This window comes from Triticum dicoccoides, chromosome 6B (assembly GCF_002162155.2).
Source record: "Triticum dicoccoides isolate Atlit2015 ecotype Zavitan chromosome 6B, WEW_v2.0, whole genome shotgun sequence".
Taxonomy (NCBI): Eukaryota; Viridiplantae; Streptophyta; class Magnoliopsida; order Poales; family Poaceae; genus Triticum; species Triticum dicoccoides.
The window spans coordinates 14,500,605-14,517,734 of record NC_041391.1 but is presented as its reverse complement, the minus strand read 5'-3'; the positions used below and the strand labels follow the sequence as shown (position 1 = coordinate 14,517,734).

Genomic DNA, 17,130 nt, shown 5'->3' with positions numbered 1-17,130 from the left:
ACGATTGCCCTTCTGATAGTTTTGCTGGCTAGCAACTCATGCCAGGACTTGACATTGTTGGCTGGTTACAGAAACTCACCCAACCACTACTCTGCACACATAGTGCATGGTGTAGCTGAACTGATGTGCACGAAGCACACTATGCTCGTCAGCCCCTTACACGCACGGCACTTCACACATATCAAGAGGAAAAAATACTAATGTGACAAGATTAACTTCTTTACATAGCCATTGATTCAAATTCTTTACATTGCCATTCAAATTCTTTAACTGTGTACTACTAGTAGGAGTACACAGTTCTCCTAGTTTACAAGAGACTCTAGATTATCAACACTTTTGCACTAGTTCTGCTAATTCTGCTAGATTATCAACACTTCTGCACTAGTTCTACTAGTTCTGCTAGGAAAATGACCAATATGCAGCTGGTAGCAAAAACACTATAAATTCAATCATCTACTACCTCTGTCCCTAAATATAAGACGTTTTTGTAGTTATTTGAACTACAAAAACGTCTTATATTCATGGACGGAGGGAGTACAGAATTAGCATCAGTGTCAGTTTGCTTTCTGTTTTCAGGGTGCTGAATTTTCACCTCAACTTCATAGTGTTGTTTTGCGAAAGAACACCGATATCGACCATTAAAAAAACAGTTCGGATAGTAAGTGGAATTCAGAGTGATCTGCTGCTGTTTATGGTCCAACTCCTGTTAATTTCAGAAAGAATGCCAATCCATCATGGTGTGTGCATACAATTAATTGATCTCCAGATTGTGGAGTCATGCTGTTAATTGTCACTCTGTACTGTATGCCTAATTGTTCACATCATGGAGTAATCCTGTTAGTTGTCCCTGTGTACAATCTTGTTGATTGTGGAGCAGTAAGGAACATTGTGACCTTACTGCCATTGTGAACAAAATTAGGAACGGTACAGTACAGGTTCTTCACACCTTGTTGAACACCTCTTTTCAAATAACTAGTGTCAATAATAGCCTGAACATCTGTCTGGTTGATTGCCTTGTACAGGATCCTATCCAGGACGAGCTCAGTGGTGTCCATGAGTTTTTTCTATTGACAGTACAAGTCCAAACCTGTATTGACTACATTCTTTCTCTGGCTACATGACATAAGGGCCTCTTTGTCCCCTCTTGACTACATTCTTTCTCTGGCCACTTCTTCCCTTCCCTTCCCTTTACTTTTCTTTCTTTTCCCTTCTTTAGTCAATTTTTTCCTTTTATTTTCTTTTCCTATTGCAATTTCCATTTCTTCTATAATGGCCCTAGTATCAACAACTACCTGACTGTCGCAATATACACTGATGATTTCCCTGCCAGCATTCTGAATGCGATCCTTGTGCAAGTGTGGCAACTTATATTGATTTCCTCCTTTGTCTTTCATAACTTCAAACATAACTGCTTCTAATGTGATAAAGCTTCTGTGCAACTTGTCGGGATCGTAGTTCTCGAATTCCTCTTCCACACCCTGTACCAGTTCCTGGATGTTTGTAGGTGACCTGCAGTCGGTTAGAGACTGGAGAGAGTTATGGAAGCAGAGGTCCAAACAATTTAACTCAGGGCTATTTGGGGCTGTTGTAGCAATCGGATGTCAAGATCAGTTTGTTCCACAACTTCTCGAAAAGCTACATCATTGGGAAGAACATGAGGCTTGGCATTATCCTGTTGGATGAATATTCTTGCTCCCTCATCATCGTCAGGCCACTTATCCTGAATTGCCGGGATAACCTTATTGATTAGATAATCTCTGCACACAGGCCTAGTTACTTTCACTGATGTCAACACTTTTGTTCCCTTTGTTTTGTTTTGACTTGTCCGCTTCGCCTCAGTCTCTTCAACGAATGCCCAAATGTCGATCTTCCCGTCGAATGTTAGCTCCCCCTCATTGTTATATCGAGGTCTGGCAACAGTTGTTAGGAACATTACCTTTCCAATGCTGTGAGTGTTTGACACGGTGCGCTTCGGTTCAGGTTCTCCTAGAAGTACATAGTAACTATTCTTCACTCTCGTCATGTCAAACCATTTCTCATTGATGTGAACCATATTCGTCATTGGTTTAAACATAGCCCGGGAAGTTGAGATTGAATTGTCATCGACCATGGACATACAAAATTTCAATCTTGCAAGCTTGTTCTCTAGCTTGATGTGAGGCTTCACGGTGCTTGTGATGCGGTTGAGCTCATTCAACTGGAACCTCTTATGTAGGGTTGATCGGGCCACACCTAGAGACCGTGCCAGAGATCGAATTGTCCTTCTTTTATTTAGTGGGATTGTTGAGGTCCTCTCTAGATCTAGCTCCTTTCTCTTTCGGCCGGATCTTCCTGGCTTCTTGCTTGAGACATCTACTTCTTTGCCATCGGCAATTTGCTTTTTAGCCTGTTCCTAGATTCTTTCAACAGATCGTACACTTATGTCCAACAGGTTTGAGACTAGCAGCTTGTCGTCTGGTTGAACAGACCCATCTCTGAGCTCGATTACCAGCAAGGCAAAGTAAACACCATGCATCTCCTTATCTTACAATTCTCTTCTTTTCTCTTGAAGTATCCAATTCATAACTTCATCCTCTTCCTCTTGAGCTTCATCCTCTTGAGCTTCATCTTCTTGAGGAATCCAATTCATAGCTTCATCGTCTTCCTCTTGAGGCATCAAGTTCAAATTCATATCTCCATTCTCTGCCACTTGAGGTTCCTCCTCTCCAGGGACCCAATTCAAATTAATGCCTTCATCGTCTTCCTCTTGAGGCATCAAGTTCAAATCAATGGTTTCATGTTAATCCTCTTGAGGCATCAAGTTCAAATCCATATTTATGTGTTCCTGCCATCAATGACAAAAGATGAGTACACCATGGTACCATAACAAGAATATACACACACAAAATGAGTACGCAAGTCAAACAAGAAATAGGTGCCATGGCACCATTTCTATTTTGGTTGCCACGGTACCCAAACAAGAAATGGTGCCATGGGACCATTTCTACAAATGGCTGCCATGGCATCATTTATAGAAAGGCTGCCATGGCAGCCAAACACTTTGCTCTAACCATAAGCCATTTTCTCTAGTTAGAGTAGTTCACAGAATTTTACTCTAGTTAGAGTAGTTTTGCTGAATTTTACTTGCTCATAGTACCATGCCTATGGTAGAAAAGTGTCAAGAAAAATATACTCCTGTCAATAGAATCAAAACTGATTTATTACCTTTTGCATATAAACTACTCCTAGTGAAACTACAACACATTCCAATCAATTTATGTTTGCTTATTTTTGTTTTTTCTCTCTACAGGAAATACTTTGGCATGGTACAGTTTGACCAGCCACAGGACCAAATCAGTTAACCTACTCCCTTTAGTCTGCATCAAGGTACAGATCTTTTAACTGAATTTTAACAGTCCGGTTATGTTTTCACTGACATCACAAGTTAAATGTTTCCTTGCATGTTCAACTGAATTATGGCCGAGTTTAGATATTTAACAAAATTATGACATCTTGTGAGGTCGCGCAAAATACACAATTCTTGAAGTTGATTATCTAATGCCTGGTTTACCAAAGATGTCGACTATCATAAATTCCCATCTTCTGTTAGGCACATGTTTGCGTCATGGCGCCGAGTAGTCTGTTTGGTTTGGATCTACAACTACAACTAGGCCGAATAGGAATTTTGGTAGTGGTGGTTGTCGATCCTAACACCAAGTTGCTTTCTATTGCTCAGGTTTGGAGACTAATGAATCCTAAAAACTGTGAGGTTTTGGTCTGCCATGTCCCCATAACAGAGCAAGATGAAGATAAAGAGCTTTATAAATTCCATTGACTGACTGAATTATACTCTGATCATAATTGACACTTGACTGGCTGAATTATACTCTGATCATAATTGACACCTGACAGTTTACACTACATTGACTGACTGAATTATACTCTGATCATAATTGACACTTGACAGTTTACACTCCACATCCACTCCATACCTTTCCCTGGAGTACAGTTTACACTTGACAGTGTTTGTTCAGATCATAATTGCTCTGCTGATATCTACTGATTTTTTTCAGTTAACACTAATCATATTCAGTTTACACTTGACGAACAGGAGCAGAGCAGCAACTCCTTACAATACACTGATCATATTCAGCACAGGGAGCAGAGGAGCAACTCCTTACGGTACCTTCTTCCTCCTGACGAGCAGGAGCTCTGGCGGCAGCATCGGCAGACGAGCAGCAGCAGTACTAGTAGACGAGCAGAAGCTGTACGGGCAGAGGAGCTCCACCGGCGGTAGGGGAGAAGCAGCCGCACGGGCCCGCGGGCAGAGGAGAAGGAGTTGCACGGGCTCGCGCGGGAGATTGAGGAGGACGCGCGGGAGATCGAGGAGGCAGAGCGCGAGCTCCTGGTCCACCGAATCATGGAGGCAATTTCCAGCGACGGCCGTAGGGGATCGCAGCCGGGAGGAATTGCGGCGATGCACACGCGGGAGCTCGAGGAGGATGCGCTGGAGCTTGAGGAGGATGCGCTGGAGCTCAAGGTTGACGCCCGCAAGCTCGAGGAGGACGTGGCCGGAGGTCCCGACGACGCCCGCAGGTAATCGAGGCGGGAGGGGATCACGGTGACGCAGGTCTGAGCGGGGGAGGCGGCGGAGCAGGTACTTGGCGACGGCGGCGGCGGAGTAGGTACTTGGCGACGGCGGCGGAGCACTTCCTGATGGGCGGCGATGACGACGACGGCGGCAGTTGGGCGGCGCCGGCCCTATCGACGACGGAGGAAGAAGACATGGAGCGGAGGGGCTTCTTTCAGACGATTTTAAAACTACGAGGGCTTTTTTGCAAAATCACCCATGAATTGTGCCCACGACATGTTTTTCGGGACGGAGGGAGTAATTGTTCCACATCGGGCTCAGCCCAAAAGGTAGACGGCCTGGTACACGGACGTTGGTCCACCCATACGTTTTGGGCCCGCACGGCTGCACTGTTCGCTCCCGTATAAGCGGCGTATCCCTTTTTTCGCTGTCTCGGTGCAGACGCGACAGACCGCTTTTTGCAAATCCCCATACATGAGCCAACGCTAGCGATTTCGGGAGCAGTTGAGCTCGAGCACCGAATTGCTGCGTCCCAAAAGATAGTCATATTATTCTAGAACTAGCTAGTTTGGTATCTTTTGTGTGCACATTGTGTCATAGTGTTGTTGATTGTCATATATATTGGCGGTATTGCCTGGTAAATGCACGCTGATAAATGTTGGCCATGCCTTTTTTTGGTACTCTCAGTTACTCAGCCCCTATATAGTGCTGCTTAAATAGAGACCCTGCAAATGTCAAAAATGTCATCATCTAAAAAATTGGAGGCATTAATGTGGTGGCCCAGTCATGCCTTGCGCCATTTAATCACCTGTGTCAACTTTTCTTATTGATGGTAGTTTGTCAAGAACAATGTACTTTTTATTTTATTTATTATTTCAGTGTTTTCTCTCCATAGTAAAGCCACACTAATATCACTCATAAATCACATAGCAAATTCAGTTGGTTGTGCACTTGAAACAAGTGACTTCACGGAAAAGATTTTGATGATTTTGTCACTTTGTTACTGTGATCTTCATCCTCATCTAAAATCATGTCTCTTATACCTCAATATGTTCACAAAATGATCTACTATTAAGATGAAGGACCACATAACAAGTTGGATTCCTGAAGGATGCTTTCATGGAGAATGAAGATATGTAGTACATGAGTTAGGATAGAGGTGTTTTTAGTGAGCTCGTGAATAGAAGTTTGATCCAACCTAAAGACAGACCAATATGGTAATGTTAAAACTTGTCAAGTTCATGATACAGTCATGGACTTCATTATATCCAAGCCAATCTAAGAGAACTTTGTTACACCATCGTGTTACCAGTCCAACTATTGATCAGATGATCAGATACGAAGCAAAGTTCGTCAACTCTTCCTCCAAGCTAGCAGGAGAGCGATTCTTTTCTAGAGATTCGTCTTGTATTGTCTCATGCCCGATTACTTCAAGTATCTAGATTGTTGTGGGGAATCCCTTCTCTAGATGGGTTGAAGCATTTGAGACTTTGCTAAATTTCCTGAAGGAGGAATTGGGGAGATGCAAGCTCTAGAGATGTTGAAACAGGTCGGACTATTCAAGCAGCCAATTTAATTTCTTCAAGATCTTGGCCATCTACAGAATCTGAGGAAGCTGAATATCGATCTTAGCGATGATCAAAAGCCACTGAAGATACAAGGGAGTGCATGAAAGCTATTGGATGGCTCCCTCGTCATCCTTTAGCAGTTACAGTTTGTGCTGCAGAGGGTCAAGCATGAAGACCTCTGCATCCTTGTAGACTTACCTACTCTCCTCGTTTAGATACTAATAGAAGAAAAGGACACCTGATTGTTAGAGGAGAAATGGGATTCCCGTGCTCGAGGAATTTTGCTTACAGCATGTACCATGGGTTCGGAATATAATAGAGATGATGCTTGAAGTAGAATCCATGCTCAAGTTACAAATGCTCGAGATTTGTTTCAGACCAACAATGAATGAATATCTATTCTATACTGGTATTCTAAGTGGTACTGGTCCTTTTGATTTTGGAATCGAGAATGCCACCACAGTCCATGACCGTCGTATGTAAGTGTCGAGCTTATAAGAAATAAAAAATGAGACCAACCCAGGGCTAACCCTTGTTGGCGTTTTTTATAGGAGAAAACTCCGCGAGCACCACGCGCTAGAGCCGAGGCTCGAACGCGGGCGGGCTGGCAGCTAACCCAGCTGCCCAACCAACGGGTCGACGCCCGGTTCTCTGTCAAGCTTATAATGAAGACTGCACGGCACTCTTGAAGCCACAAAGGCAGCCCTGGAGAGAGCAGTCAGCACACACCCTCAGCTGTCCTGCTCTGGATTTTGCAATCTGCTAGCTAATATCTGGATCATCCGGAAATATATTACTCCCTCCGATCCATATTAATAGCACCATTTTTGTCCAACAGCTACTGGTTTCCGGGGGAAACCTAGTGACATTATCACCAAATGCGCTAAGAATTTGGATGCGGCCTGCAAAGTGAAAGATCACACAGCAAGCGAAAACTGTACGACACTTTTATTCTGAGCATTCATCACCTGATTCAGAAGCATATCTGAACCTTGAAGAAGAGCATCCTTCGGCTGTACCTGATAACGTGTCTGCCCAGTGCATTAGCAAAGAACATAGGTGAACATGATCACAGAAGGGGTAACATATTTGTAAGAGCAAGAAGTACTGTACATCCTGCCAGCCCCCTTTTCCTTGCTCTGTTTCTTATGCTGTGCATGCCTGCTTAGGACCTATGGAACCTATAAGAAATTCATTCTCAGCACCTACTTATTACAATCCATGGTAAGAGCAACTAGCAAGACTCCCAAGAAAGTAAATCTCCAATTTTCCTTCAGAAAACATGTAGCCAGCAAAAAGGTGTGGAGTTAGAAGAACCTGTGTGTTGTTTCAGTAACAGTAGCAACTAATACTCCCTCCGTAAACACTCTTATATTTCTTTACGGAGGGAGTACATTGGTTGGCAGTCTACTTACATGAGACGACACACCCAGTTTATCACTGACATAGAGCAAGTACTATCGTTCTAAAACTGATACTAAGTGATATGTGAAAACCACATCAAAACGAATTTTATTGGAACCGCAAAATTTTCTCATCTGTAGCTGTACAATAATACAATTAGACAAATATAAATTTCTGCAAAACATAGTAACCTTGCCTCCTGTCAATCGGAAGTATTAAACACGGACAATACTAGTAAAAGTGCCCAAAGTTTGAAGAAAAAAATATGGACGTACAGATGCAAAATTTGATTCTTATTCATTAAAAAGAGCCAGCCTTGTTTATATATCTTTCAAGTACTCTCTATATAAAAAAAGAAATTTTTATGAACTTTATTCATTTAATGGAACAAATAAAGTCTATAACTTACCCAGGGACTTCAATGAATACTCTTGTAAAATATGACGTTTCAATCACGGCCCTGCTCTAGAAAAGAAAAGTTCACCTAGGCAAAATCTCTAGAAAAGGTTTCAATCAGTGCCCTGTTCCAGAAAAGAGTGATATTTTTCAGGCAGTAACCCCTTATATTCCTGACATTTCCCCACTGAAGCAAGTGCAGTCAACAAGCTAGTTGTGGAAGCTTCAACGGTGAAACTCCTCTCATCAATTTTAGACAAATAAGTCCCAGCCTTGAGCATCTCCCCTTTCTGAAGTAACCTTCTAACTGTAGCATTGAGCATGCGGGAATTGGCAGGACAACCATTCTTCTCCATAGAAAGGAATAGATCATCAGACTCTTGTAGAGATCCTTCTTATATAAGTTTTTGTATCATTAAGTTATATGTAACAACGGTGGGCACTAATCCTTTGGCCCAGATACCATCAAACAAATCTTTAGCCTCTTCCTTCCTGCCACCTTTAAGCAACGCACCAATCATAATATTAAAAGTGATAATGCAAGGCTTAACCTTCCCGGCCAACATTTCCCTGAAAACAACCAATGCATCATCTATCCTTCCATTCTTACAGTAACCATCAATCAATATGGTATATGTGATAACATTTGGTTTCAAGCCAATTGAGACCATATTGTCAAGTAACTTGCTCACTTCATCCATCTGACCAACGAACAAGTATCCACCTATCAGTGTGCTATAAGTACACACGTCAGGTTTCACACCCATGTGTACCATCAGGTCGAAGAGATCCTGGGCTTCCATAACCCTTCCATTTTTGCAAAGATGATCCATAATTGTGTTGAAGAACACAGTGTTGGGATAGATGCCACGATCCAACATTTCAGAAAATAGTTCATGAACCTTCTCCCATTTGCCACAAGTACGGAAACCACTAATAAGTTGGCTGAAAAGTATGATACCAGGGAGTAATCCTTCAGTTATCATTTGATTGTATTGGGACATAGCATCATCCATTCGGCCAATACTAGAAAGCAAGTTTATTACCGCTCCATAGTTCGCAACATCAGGGTTCAATCCTTGCTGCCGCATTTTTGTAAATATATGCATTACCTCACCAACCATTTCTTCTTTAGCGTATGCAGATATGAGTATGTTGTAGATAAAATGATTTGGAGCAATACCATTTCCCACCATCAAATCAATGAGACAATTCATATCATGAAAAGATCTTTCCATAGCATACCCATGAAGCAGAATGCTGTAGGTAGTAACAGTCGGTTTTTGGCCCAAACTGACCATGGAATCAAAAATCTTCCTAGCTTCTGCGCATCTTCCATTCTTGCAAAGATAATCCATCTGTATGTTATAAGTTACGATATCTGGTTGAACACCATTTCTAGACATTTCTTTGAAAATCCGATCCACCTCCTCGCACTGTCCTAATGAATAATATCCATGTATTAGACTAGTATATGTAGCAACATCTGGCAGAATTTCTCTATCAAACATCTGTTGAAGAACCTCCTCAGCCTTGTCCATCAGATGAAGCCTGCACATGCCACAGATGATTGAGCTATAGGTCACAGCATTTGGCGAAATCCCCCTCTGTAGCATTTCAGAAAATAGGCTGTAAGCCTTGCCTACCTCACCCTCTTTCAACAAGCCATCGACTACAGTGTTATAGGTCACCACATCAGGTCGGCAGCAACCTCCATCCTCAACCATAATTTGAATCAGCTCAAGAGCCTCTTGGCTTCTCTTCTCGTTGCAGAGACCCTTGAAAAGAATGTTGTAGGAGAAAATGTTTGGTATGCAGTTAAACTCGGGCATTAGCCGGAGTACGATGTTCATTGCGTAGCTGGTCTTCTTCTCGGCGCAGATGGCTCTGAGTAGGTGATTGAAATTGACGATGGCTTCTGCTGCAAATCCCAACTTAATGATGTGTCCCATGGCAGCATGTCCAAGGTCCAAGCGGCCAGCACCGCAGCAGCAGTCGACTAGAATGCCATAGGTGATAATGTCGGGTGCCACCTTGGCCCTTGCGATGCGGTTGAAGAGGGAGACGCCCAGTGCAGGGCAATCACGGCGGATGATGGTCAGGAGGCAGTTGATGGCATGGATCGAGGAGGGCTGAGCATCCTGGAGCAATTCGTCAAACAGGTGGAGTGCATCCTCGGTGCCAATGTCTCCCGCGTGGTACCGACCCTTGATGTTCTGCTCCAAGATGCGTCTGCCGACGGGGACAAGGCGGCGGCTCATAGCTCCAAGATGTGCCTGAAGAATTCCTCGCCGCCGCTCACCACCTACCGCAGCCGCCCAGCCTGGGCATGAATGAACCTGGGGTTAGAAGGAGGGAAAGCAGAGCAAGAAGGAGGAGCTTGCTCCATGGTCGCCAGCGCCGTTTACTGCCAGGATGCTCACCGTTTAGATCAATGCAGCTGCTATACAGGAGATCCGGCTGCCGGCGAGCTGGTCGACACGGCCACAGCGTTGAGGGGGGCGAGGACGAGATCTCTGCCGCTCGGTGCCGGCTGCAGCGGCTCTGACGCCGATGAAGACGAGACGAACCTCCGTCGTCGCGCGCTGCGTCGCCGACGCCGGTGAGGACGGCCCTCGAGAGCCCGCCGCCACTCCCGTATTTCCGCCGCCGCCGCCGCCGCCGCCGCCGCCGCCGCCGCCGGCGCTGGCCTGAGACGAGACCTCGGCTCTCTGAAGAAGTGGCTTCGCACGCCTGTATCGTGAACTGAAAAAAAAAGGCCTTATTAAAAGCCTCAAAACTGAGTCGGGAGATTGGGTGCAAGATCAAGAACTTTTTTTTTTAAACGAGCCAAAAGATTTGCCATTTTTATTGATTATTGATTAAGAAGAAGAGAGTTGCCCGGTTAATTAGAGGAGAACCGTGCGAAAACCTAAATTACAAACCCTCCATGGGGCACACGCGAATGACCTGGCCACGAACAAGATCACAACACAACCAACGACACAACCGTCAAGAGGGAACACCGAGCAACAAAGCAACGCCAAATAGTCAACCGCCAAAAACACCTCTTTTCATAATCATAAATCATACTCATATGCATAGACATATCATCCTACTACAATGCGTAGACTTAAATAACGCTTACCGCCTGCCGTTTTTCATCGACGCCTCTTTGTCAAAAACGTCACCCACGCCTTGGGTTATGCCCGATTATGCCAGGGGCTTCACAGTACGGCAATAAAGTCCGACCACCTTTTCCGTCGCTCGGCACCCCGAACTTATAGCACTATATGCATCAGCTCCGAATCATGTCTTGGGTCATTGGTTGGGTTTGCCCGGCTCCCATGTTTTGGTACCTTACGTTCTGCCCCATCGGCTAAGGTAGCGCTGGAAGAACTACTGCGATTTTGTCCCGGTTCTGCCTGACGAGCACCTCAGTAGAGAAAGCCGAAAACCGACTGTCATGATACAGCGAGAGCTGGTCAGCTGTTCGAGAGGTTGTAAAATCCTTAAAGATTTATTTCGCATAACGCCATTATAAATGCAGAGTGCGACGGATCGGTCTTCCGATCAGGCGCCAATAGAGCCCCTAGTGCGGCCTTCCGAACACTAGGGGCTGCGCCGACCATACTCGAGTTCCTATGGCTAAGTGAGAGTGGTAAAGCCCTATAGTCCGATTGCCTGGTTCGTGGTGAGGAACACCTCCTTAAAAGGACCCAGCCATGGGATAAAGCGTGTTCAGATATATCCCGAACACCCCCGTATTTCTTTCATGGGGGCAGAAGCCGACGACTGGCCAACTCTCAGGATTTACATACACTAAACAACCGCACAGGAAGAACAAATGTTCAAATAAAACAGGCAATAAATAATAAAAAGTGCCATTATCCCATATTACAAAGAACGGCACGAATGCCCTCAGGGAAATATAATGTCTTTGGTACACTTATCCGCCACAAGGCAGGCCCCCTTCAGTACACCTTCATAGTACAGCTCGGGCTTGCGGTGCTCCTTACCCTCTGGCGGCCCCTCAGTCATCAGCTTCTCCGCATCAAGCTTCCCCCAATGCACTTTCGCACGGGCAAAAGCCATGCGCGCACCCTCTATACAGACCGATCGCTTAACAGCATCAAGCCAAGGACAGGCGCCCACAATCCGCTTCACGAGTCCGAAGTAACTGCTCGGAATTGGCTCCGCGGGCCACAGCCGGACAACTAAGTCCTTCATGGCTAGTTCGGCTGCCTGGTGCAGTTTGACCAGCTGCTTCAGCTGATCGATAAATGGCACCGGATAGTTCGGCGCCAAATACTGCGACCAGAAATCCCTCTCCGAAGACTTCTTCTCCTCGGTCCGGTAGAACTGGGCGGTATCTGATATACTACGAGGCAGATCCGCAAACGCCCATGGAAAAACAAGAATTCAGCTTATCTCTTAGAGTTCTCCTCATTATCATGTACAAATGTCCATGAATACAAAAGACCTTACCAGCCGCAACCTTCCGGGCCTCCTGGATGTCCCGCACAGCACCTCGGGCTTCTTCCTGAGCATCTTCCGCGGCTTGGAGAGCTTGGGCGAGTTCGGATTCTTTTCTTCACAGCCTCCTGGAGCTCTCGCTCAACCGCGATGACCCTGGCCTCGTGTTTCTCACGAAGCGCCTGTTCGGCGGCAGCCTTCTCGTTAGCATCAGCCACAGCTTTCTTTAGTGCCTCATATTCGGCACTCGCTCCTAGAGCATACAATACATATACTTTTCACTAGGCACAATTACTCATTCGTGCCGAATTCAAGATAATGTTTCAACATACCTTGCTTGTCCTCCAATTGCTTCTTTACACGGCCAAGTTATTCTTCGGCCCATTCCAGGCTCTGCTTCAGTCCGGACTCTTCCGCACTATGAGCGGCCGTCTTCTCTGCAGACGCCTGTTTTCACACAAAGGGGTATACGTCATTAACAAAGGCTCCTGCAAAAGCAGAGGATTTGATCCCCTGTCCGGCTCTTTCTCTCTTTCGTCGGACAGTGTATCAGGGGCTACTACTCATATTACGACGATTCCTCAAAGGTTTCTTAGAAAACATACCTCAAAGGCCTTTATAAGGCCAAGGCAGGACTCATTCAGCCCGCTCTCGGCGGACTGAATCTTTTCAATCACCGCACCCATGAGGGTCCGATGTTCATCGACGACAGACGCTCTCTTTAACGCTGTCGATAGACCGCCAGGCAGCTCTTCTTGGACAGAGGTTGCCGGCGAAGTAGGCAAGCCTCCCACCGTCGAAGGTGGCTGCTCGCCCGATCCTGGAGCCTTAGAGGTCTCCAGGACCTCGTCCGGCTGTGGTCCAAACCCGAGATCGCCCCCACCATCGACACGTCGGGAGGCCGCCGCCCCCGTGTGTCCGGCCCCAGAGACATGCCTCCCCTGGTCCGGGCCTCATTGAGATGACACCTCAGTGTCGCGCCTGGACTTCGGGGAAGGGGCCTCTGGAGGCGTCTCGCTCGCCAAAGCGTCCGAGCTCAGTGAATCCTCTGATGAGGACTGTCCGGCGTAAGACCTCGCCGGGCTGTATGAAATATGGCGACAGTTAAAACTACTGTACCCGAACGACCCTGGACGCAAATGCGTGTTCGGATGTCAGCTACTTACGACTTTCCCAGGGGCTAGGCCCTGGGATCCCACTCCGGGCTGTTATTGGTAGCCATGGTGGATGCCTCTGGAAGGGAACCTCTCCCCCTCTTGGGTGACTCGGCCTCCAGGGACGAGGAATCCGACCTTTTCTTCCCACCTCCAGAGTGAGGCTCGTCCTCCTCTGCTTCCTCCTCTTCGTCTTCGGAAGAAGGATCGTCGCTGGAGTCTTCGGATTTTGCGTCCGAAGCCTCGCGGCGACGGAGGCCACTCCATGTCTTTTTGACCTTCTTGGAGGCCTCTTTCTTTGGCGCCTCGTAAGGCGTGGGGACCAGCATCTTCGTCAGAAGAGGTCCGGCCGGTTCCTCCGGTAGCGGGGCCGGACAGTGTATCCGCTCCACCTTTTTATCCATCCCTGGGGTCATGATAAAGCATGATAAAAATCTCTCCCTCAGGACATGCCAACTTAAGCATGGATGGACAGAGCGTAGCCATAACTTACCAGGCTTGTAGAATGGGATAATTGATACCCACGGTCCTCGGCGGAGCCCGGCCATGATTTGCCGGACTTGAAGAACACCTTCCAGATATCCTTGTGGGAGGAATCATAAAGCTCCCGAAGGGTTTGGTGCTCGGTTGGGGCGTACTCCCACAAATTACAGGCTCAACACTGGCAAGGGAGAACCAGGCGAACTAACATCACCTGGACTACATCGACGAGCTTGACGTCCTTGTTGACCACACTCTGGACGCGCGTCTGGAGCAGTAACAGCTCATCGGACGGGGACCAGTTCGGGCCCTTCTTGGGCCAGGATGTGAGCTGCAGGGGGGCTCCGGATCTGAACTCGGGAGCTGCAGCCCACCTTTCGCCGCGCGGTTCGGTAATATAGAACCACCGCTGCTGCCACTCCTTGACGGAGTCGTTGAAGGCACCCGTCGGCCAAACGACCTTGGGCATATTGCTCACCATGGCACCGCCACACTCGGCGTGCTCGCCACTCACCACCTTGGGCTTCACATTGAAAATCTTCAGCCACAGGCCGAAGTGAGGTGAAATCCGGAGAAAAGCCTCACACACGACTGTAAGGGCATATTTATCCCCAAGATGTTTTGGTGATTGATGACAATGCTTTTGCGGACTAATCGTGTGCATTGAGTTCTTTCAGAGATTCATCCTTTGGCACGAGATGATTACTTCCCCTCAGAGTTTTATTCAAGACGGTGTAGCTCCTTCGTTTCTCTGCTGGTGGTCTAGTTTCGTAGGAGTCACCGTACTATCAAGAGGGGATCCGCTTTGGTAAGGCTAGGGTGGAATCAACACGTACACATCCTTATCACACTCGATGCTTCTTTCCGCTTCATTGGAGCTATCTTTCCTAATCTGTGTCTGCCTGTCCTGTCCCAGCGGTAGTACCGCGGTCCTCAGCGGTAGTATCGCCGAAGCACGTCAAGTGGTAGTACCGCTCCCCGAGCGGTAGTACCGCTTGCGAATTTCGGCCGTAGTAGCGCAGTGGTTCCGTGCTACTACCGCCTCGATTCTCGACCGCTGTTTTTCGTGTCGGGTTTTACGGTACTAGTAGCGGCAGTAGTGGTGGTAGTACCACTCCAAGCGGTAGTACCGCCAATACTTCTGCGGTAGTACCGCTCTGGGGCCAGGACCCTGCATCCCTCGTCAGCACGGCAGTACCGCTGGGAGGGAGCGGTAGTACCTCTTATCAGCGGTAGTACCACCCTGCCCAAGCGGTAGTACCGCTCTGTGCGTGGCTGTTTGGGGGGGTAACGGTTGGATTGTTTCCCCCACTATATAAAGGTGTCTTCTTCCCCAAAGTTGACTCACCTCTTCCCCCAAAAGCTCCATTGTTGCTCCAAGCTCCATTTTCGCCCGATCTCTCTCCCTAGCCAATCAAACTTGTTGATTTGCTCGGGATTGGTTGAGAAGGCCCCGATCTACACTTCCACCAAGAGATATTTGATTCCCCCCACTAATCCCTAGCGGATCTTGTTACTCTTGGGTGTTTGAGCACCCTAGACGGTTGAGGTCACCTCGAAGCCATACTCCATTGTGGTGAAGCTTCGTGGTGTTGTTGGGAGCCTCCAAGTGTTGTGGAGATAGCCCCAACCTTGTTTGTAAAGGTTCGGTCGCCGCCTTCAAGGGCACCAATAGTGGAATCACGACATCTTGTATTGTGTGAGGGCGTGAGGAGATTACAGTGGCCCTAGTGGCTTCTTGGGGAGCATTGTGCCTCCACACCGCTCTAATGGAGACGTACTTCCCCTTAAAAGGAAGGAACTTCGGTAACACATCCTCGTCTTCACCGGCTCCACTCTTGGTTATTTCGTGCCTTTACTTTTGCAAGCTTACTTGTGTTGTATCTATTGCTTGCTTGTGTGCTAGTTGTCATTGCATGTTATAGTTTGTCCACTTAGTTGCATATCTAGACAACCTACTTTTTCGCAAGGTTTAAATTGTTAAAGAAAAGCTTAAAAATTGTTAGTTGCCTCTTCACCCCCCGCCCTCTAGTCAACCGTATCGATCCTTTCAATTGGTATCAGAGCCTCGTCTCTTTATTAAGGACTTTGCCATCCGAAGAGTATGGTTGACACTAACGACGGTGCGGAGGAGCACTCCGGTGTGCATCCTATCTCGTCTACGGCCGATGGGGGAACCTCGATCTCACGTGAGGAATTCAATGTGGCTTTAGACACATTGAAAACCTCCATGACGACCGAGGTTAAAAGCATGTTTACTGATTTCCTAGAAGGACTTAAACTATCCACCTCGCCGATGAAAGTGGGTGATCCCACTAACAAGGTGACGGATGCCAACTCCGACAAGGGGGAAGCTAATAGTGAAAAGGGTCCTTCTACTAGTGGTAGAAATGGCACCGACATCTTTGCCCATGTGGAACCTCCTACTTATGGTGGACCGATTCCCTCTACTCATTTAAATCATGCCGGTCCTCCTCCTAAGATTGTGAAAAATGAGGATTTTGATGCTTGGGTTCATCGTTTCAAGCGTCATTTAAAACATGTGAATACTAATCTTTGGAGAATTATAGAAGAAGGTTTCTATCCACATGACCCAAGCAACTTCACCCCTCGAAAAGCCGTGGATAATCAATTCAATGAGAGTGCTTTCTTTATCATCCAAGATGCAATCCTTCCCGAAGATCTCCCTCACCTTCGACCTCATGCCATGGCTAAAGACGCATGGCAATGTGTTGTGTCTCTCTACCGAGGAAGTTCTAGCATTCAACGCTCCAACTATGAAGTGGTGCAAGATGAAGCCGATGAGTTTGCAATGAAAGAAGATGAAAAACCTCGTGAGCTCTTTCGAAGAGTGACCAAACTCGCGGTCGCACTCCGAGATCACGGGAGCAAGGACACGGATGACAATTGGATCAAGCGCAAGTTTCTCAAGGCCATGATGCCCTATAACAAGGCTATGTCCTCCGTCATTCGTCAAAGACCGGACTTCCACTCCATGACCTCAAGTGAAGTATTGGATGACTTCGTTGCAATGAGCATCTTGGACAAGACCGCCGACAATGCGGTGCTCCATTCTCAAAGGGCAAAGAAGCCCAACATTGCC

At 46.8% G+C, this 17,130-nt stretch overlaps 1 protein-coding gene across 1 annotated transcript; it reads right to left on the bottom strand.

Annotated features, from left to right (window-relative positions):
* Positions 1–7,818: 7,818 nt before the first annotated feature.
* Positions 7,819–10,522, bottom strand: LOC119320277 (protein Rf1, mitochondrial-like). Its single transcript, XM_037594399.1, has 2 exons — positions 10,362–10,522; positions 7,819–10,261 (listed from the first exon to the last, which is right to left on the bottom strand). The coding sequence occupies exon 2, from the start codon at positions 10,197–10,199 to the stop codon at positions 8,334–8,336; it is 1,866 nt and encodes a 621-aa protein (XP_037450296.1). The 5' UTR covers positions 10,200–10,261; positions 10,362–10,522; the 3' UTR covers positions 7,819–8,333.
* Between the last annotated feature and the right edge of the window lie 6,608 nt (positions 10,523–17,130).